At 45.8% G+C, this 6,000-nt stretch overlaps 1 protein-coding gene across 1 annotated transcript in view; it reads right to left on the reverse strand.

Moving 5' to 3' along the window:
• LOC126412248 (epoxide hydrolase 4-like) overlaps positions 1-5,667 on the reverse strand; it is a 58,133-nt gene extending 52,466 nt beyond the window's left edge. Inside the window, exon 1 of the mRNA XM_050081746.1 lies at positions 5,447-5,667. Coding sequence (XP_049937703.1) covers positions 5,447-5,644 — 198 coding nt within the window. The 5' untranslated portion in view covers positions 5,645-5,667. The remainder of the gene's footprint in view (positions 1-5,446) is intronic.
• Between the last annotated feature and the right edge of the window lie 333 nt (positions 5,668-6,000).

Genomic DNA, 6,000 nt, shown 5'->3' on the forward strand with positions numbered 1-6,000 from the left:
AGGGTGTAAGGTGCCAGGACATGGGCACTTACACGTTAGCTTACCAATATTAGTATTAATAATAAAGGGACTGGTAAGGGCATCAGATCATGGTTCTATTGAATTATGATAAATATGTGGCACTCTCGAGCAGTACTTCCTGCATGTCTGCAGGATTGAGCCATTAACTTAAAGCGTTGGTGAAAAGCGTCGGAAGTTGAGAACTGTGGAATGTAAAGTCTGCAGATGGCCGTAGCTCGCCGGGCCGCCGTGGGCGGCAGGTAGCATTCACCGGAAACGTGGGACAATACGGCGCTTTTGGGAGTAGCCCGGCATCCGGAGCCACCTGTGCTGGGCAACACGTGGCGAAGACGGGAAGTTCGTTTGCCTAGAGCGTTATGACCTACTCGATCGTTGGGTAGGTCTCAGTGGAGGGATTTCGGCGATGATAGAGCGTTCGACATTGGCCGAAACTGCGTATCTTTCCCCGGCCGCGGTGGTTGTGCGGTTCTGGCGCTGCAGTCCGGAACCGCGGGACTACTACGGTCGCAGGTTCGAATCCTGCCTCGGGCATGGGTGTGTGTTATGTCCTTAGGTTAGTTAGGTTTAAGTAGTTCTAAGTTCTAGGGGACTTATGACCTAAGATGTTGAGTCCCATAGTGCTCAGAGCCATTTGAACCATTTTTGAGTATCTTCCGCCGCGTTTTCGTACGCGTGGGAGACGAGAGAATTGTGGAAGGACTTCGCCTTCAGCCATCGAGCGGTACGGACTTGGAGACGGCGTCTTGGCCATCGTCTTCGAAGGGAGATATACGGTCTGTATCGCAGCATTGCACCAACGCGTGTTCCGTGCAGAGTCCTGCGGTTAGAACTCTTTGTGTGCTCAGAAGCGAGATTTTCACCAACGCCTAACCATTTCCAACAACTTGCCCAATGTTCTCGATCTAGAAGCTATCCTTGCGAGGTGCCGAGTATTTATCAACGCAGCTGCCGGTAGTAGGGGCGCGTAATTGGAAATTGTTAATATGCAATTCTCAGGAGTGCGTGGGTGGGCAAAGAGATTCACACTTTTTTTTGTAAATTTTGTCAGTTGTGGGGAATATCAAATTAAAATGCCAATATTACGATCGAATTATCGACTTCATTGTAGCTAGTATTTACCCTGTCCCAGTAAGCTTTAAATGTACTCTAGTCACTGCACAGCTTGCCTGGACGCGAAGGAAAGAAGGTTTGCAGTCTTCTACGTCAGCGGCGGACAGATAAGCTTACAAGGGAAGCATATGGGCTGACGGGGGCGGGGGGGAGGGGAGGGGGGAGCTGAAGTTGTAGAGGGAGACAAAGGCTTGAATACAGCAAGCAGGTTCAAATGAGTGTAGGTTGTAGCAGTTATGTAGAGATGAAGAAGGAAGGGAGATTGCGATTTAGTCCCGTCGAAAACAAGGTTATTAGAGACGAGGCACAAGCTTGGATTGTTTTGTTAGAGAGCAGGAAATTAGCTGTGTGCTTTCAAAGGCATACCAGCTTTTCCCTGAAAGTGATTTGGGGAATTCACGGAAATCCTAAATCTGGACTACCAGATGTGGATTTGAACCGTCGTCCTCCCGAATGTCGTGATGAATAGGCTTACACAGGGTACATTAAAGTGGAGAGCTGCATCATACCAGTCTTCGGACGGAAGACAACGTTCCACAGATGGTGCATGAATTAAATCACAGCCAGTGTGTTTAGTTTTACGCTACAGTCTAATGCAATGCTTATGCAACGGTGGTTATGTTCTCTGGAATTTCTTACTACTATGATTACAAATAGTCTCCCGTGATAAAGTTTTGAGAAACCTTGCGACAGTCTTGTAATGCACGGCTCTTAATTGAATTGACTCTCTTCAGATTAGACTTGGATCTACACTCAACACTTCATTGACGAAAAGAATTATAAACAACGCATTGTATGCACTTGTTGCAATCTCTCTATGAGGATTTGAACCCTGTAAGTTTTCTCCGTTTCAAAACATATTCGTTACCGGATGAGCTACTAGCATACCTACAGGTTGGTCAGAAACAGACTGAAAAGATTATAAGGGTGCTACAGGGTAGATAGTGCTGAGTAATCATTGTTAAGAAAACTATTCGATACGTTGCGCCGCTTCCGAGTTAATTAGCCCTGACATTAGTCGATCAGGACGTTACACGCGCAAATTCAAGCAGCTCGCCATTGTCGGTGACGCCAAAGGTGTTGTTCGTTTGGTTTTCTAAAACCGAACAGCAGAGCGATACAAAAATTAGACATGGGACGGTAGTAAGGCTCGAATCGAAGCCAAAGGCTGAGCAGTCTCGTACTATGAGAACAACTGACCCTTGCTACCTGTATCTCCGGCGGTCCGCTTGAATTTGCGAGCGCATCGACCTGATTGGCTATCTTTACTACTAATTAATTCGGAAACGGTACAATGTATCGAATTTATTTCTTAACAACTGTCTCTCAGCACAACGTACCCTGCAGCAGCCTTACGAGCTTTTCACATTGTTTCTGTTTATACAGTATGTCCCAGGAGGAACGGTCTGTATTCACTGATATGACAGGAACGATCATTCGAAGCAAAAAATGTTTAGAAAACATTGGCTCTAAAATGCATACCTTAAGAGCTATGAACACTTCTCTATCTTCGCTACTGTGAAACACGTCTCTTCTACAGAAAAAGTTCTAGGAGCTCTTAACGTATGCATTTTTGAGACTGTGTTTAGTACACTTTTTTGCTCCGTATGAGCATTCTTGTTATATAGCTGAATATGGACCATTCCTCTTGGGACATACTATGTTTAAGTTACTGCCATCATCATAAGAAATCAGTACTCACAATTAAACATTGTAGTCATTCTTAAATTCCATAGCTATGCGTACCAAGTATAACAGTCTGCAAACTTTTGTGGTGCTTTATTTGCCTTGGCCTCAACTGGCATAAGCAGAATGCTGCGTCAGCGACCCTGAACTAGTCTTCTGTCCATGAAAAGCGAAGATGCAATACCTTCTTTCAGTTTTTTTTTTTTTTTTTTTTTTTTTGTAAAAACGGTTTATTATGATGTAGTAGTATATCGTTCCCCTTCGCTCTGTCAAGAAGCATGGGACTTCATTTACAGCAGTATATTCTAAAAGCTTATTTTTTATAAAACATCACAGAACTTGGCTTATATGAAACATTTAATCATCTACTACCATTGCATTTCGTCCTCGCAGCTAACAGCGTTATGCTATGGAGGCATAATTTATTTCCTCCACACTGCAGACGTCTGCACTACAGAACATCCCTCCTCTACTTTTCATATTCCGTCTAAAGTTGTTCAGAAGAGCCGCCGGCCGCGGTGGCCGAGCGGTTCTAGGCGCTTCAGTCCGGAACCGCGCGACTGCTACGGTCGCAGGTTCGAATCCTGCCTTGGGCTTGGATGTGTGTGATGTCCTTAGGTTAGTTAGGTTTAAGAAGTTATAGGGGACTGATGACCTCGGATGTTAAGTCCCATAGTGCCCAGAGACATTTGAACCATTTGTTCAGAAGAGCCGAGTATATTTTATCTATTTGTACTGACTCTCCTCTCTTTTCCTTTACAGTTGGTGCTGTTGATTCCTATCTCTGCCATGAGTAGTGATTCGTCAGAGGTATTACACAGTATTGCATAACTTGAAAGTATCAGAAGTTTTCGTTGTGGTAAACAGTGTAAAAAATGGTTCAAACGGCTCTGAGCACTATGGGACTTAACATCTGTGGTCATCAGTCCCCTAGAACTTAGAACTACTTAAACCTAACTAACCTAAGGACATCACACACATCCATGCCCGAGGCAGGATTCGAACCTGCGACCGTAGCAGTCGCGCGGTTCCGGACTGCGCGCCTAGAACCGCTAGACCACCGCGGCCGGCGTAAACAGTGTACATATCTGTTATTTGGTCAGCAAGGAGGAAGACTGTTTCGATGCACCGATTTAAATCTGGAATCTCTCTGCACTTCCTCTTAGAATGAATGGGTGTGGCATTGGCAAAGATGATCAGCCCATCTGTGTGAAAACATCAAATTTGTCAGTCCTCTTGTTGCTTTCTGAAAGGAAAGGAACATGTGCTGGCATCAGGCTCCGTTCTCTCTATTTCTTTCACTCCACAAAATTCCAAGTCAACACGAGGACAGCGCCACATTAGATAATGTCTTTTCGTGGCCATATGATAGGAATCGGCACTTATCACTTCATAACATTTCGTCGAGATAACAGCATATCACATGTATATCTTGTCCATGACAGCAATGTGGAATTCCTATATCGTCTCCAATGATCATAACTGACAGAGACAGTGCATTAATTAAGAAACTGGACTTTTATTCACAGTAGTAACAGAAGTAAATGTATATTTGGTTATCCATAGTTTCGTGAGAAGATTTCAAGCTAATGTTGTGATAGTTCATAAAGAAAAGCTGCAGCCAGTTTTTTCATTCATCCTGGTCGAACTGAGTTTGTGCTTCGTATATAGTGACTTCGCTGTCTAGCGACTGCCAAACCCTAACCCGAAGGCATATCATGCTTCCATGAGGCGTATAAGTTGATTTTACTTCGTGTAGCGCTAGAACAATTTACAGTGGCGCCGATTTTTGGAGAATACGGAGGATATCCTTAACATGCCATCATCATTTAGGTATTCTGTGCATTGTCAATGACACTGAACTCGCTAGCTCAGATGATTTCTTCAGTAAGCAGCAAACTCAATCGAGACGAGAATGCCTTCATGAGCAGTTGTCTTGGCCGTTGGGGAAAAATCTGAGCTGTGTGGTCATGATCCATGAAAGTCTTTTGTTCGTGATGTTTTCATCCAGATCTGCGTTGGGCATCATCGTAGGTGCTCCTTATTTGGCTGAGTGTGGTCAGTTTGCAAAACGGCAGAAACATGAGTACCTCTGAAGATGTCCAACACAGCTCTGAACAAGACGTCAGGAGCAAAAAAGTTTCATAGACCACGACCATACTGTCCAGAAGTTCCATTAGCAGTAGTGGTCAACCGCTGGTCTCTTAATTAGGAGCGTTGCGGTTACGCTTTCTATCATTGCTTGGTTCACTTTGTCCATTTATGCTTGTTTGTCTTTTTTGACATCATCAGCAAAATGCTGTTGTGTAGCCTTTCTCCTTTTCTCTTTTCCTATATTTGGAGCTAGTGTCAAATGTTCAGCAGCCACTAGATTGACTGGATGTTAAATTATAACTCTCGTCCCTCCTCCTTTGTCTGACCATTGCACTCCATTTTTCATATTGCACTCCATTTTTCATATTCTGTGTTTTGATTGTCTCCAATTCATGGATGCGACCACATATCTGTCAAGATAATGCTTTGAGCTTCCGCCCGTCAGAGTTTATCAAGTGATAATTGATTGGCATGAGAATTTTTATCAGATAGTTCAAATGATTGTAAAGAGGAAGAAAGCTGCAATTTGGCGTACCTTCAGTTGAGCATAGCGATGCTCCCCGAGGGCGGGGTCGCTGAGCACAGCAGGCGGCGTCGGCCGCTTGGCCACCCTCCAGAAGAAGTTGGTGGGGTTCTTCAGCCAGCGCCAGAGGTTGCGCGCCAGGAAGTGCGCGCCGTACACGCAGGCGATGAGCAAGGTGGCTACCCTGGTCAGCAGCGTGACGAAGTCCATCGCGGCGACTGAGGAAGACGGCGCAACGGGCCCTAGTGCCGGCTGTTATTGCCGCTCGGCGCAGTGGCAGCTGACACACGCGGCGCGTCGGGCTGCGCTCGGCCAAGGTCGCGCGCCTCAGCCAATGGCGAGCCGGCGGCCCATGACGTAGCAGCGCGCCGAGGAGCAAAGGTAACAGCGAGCGGACGTGTTCGCCTCTGCCGCACACAGGAGATTAGTGACCGTGCCATGGAGGTAGAATAAGGGGAGATGGCGCTACAGACTTACGCTGTACGATGTTTTGAAGCCAGTGGGTGGGGCCTGCCGCCATCTTGGATCCCCCAAAACATTAGCAGACGAGTGTTTACAATTCTTTC

This window comes from Schistocerca serialis, chromosome 7 (genome assembly GCF_023864345.2).
Source record: "Schistocerca serialis cubense isolate TAMUIC-IGC-003099 chromosome 7, iqSchSeri2.2, whole genome shotgun sequence".
NCBI lineage: Eukaryota > Metazoa > Arthropoda > Insecta > Orthoptera > Acrididae > Schistocerca > Schistocerca serialis.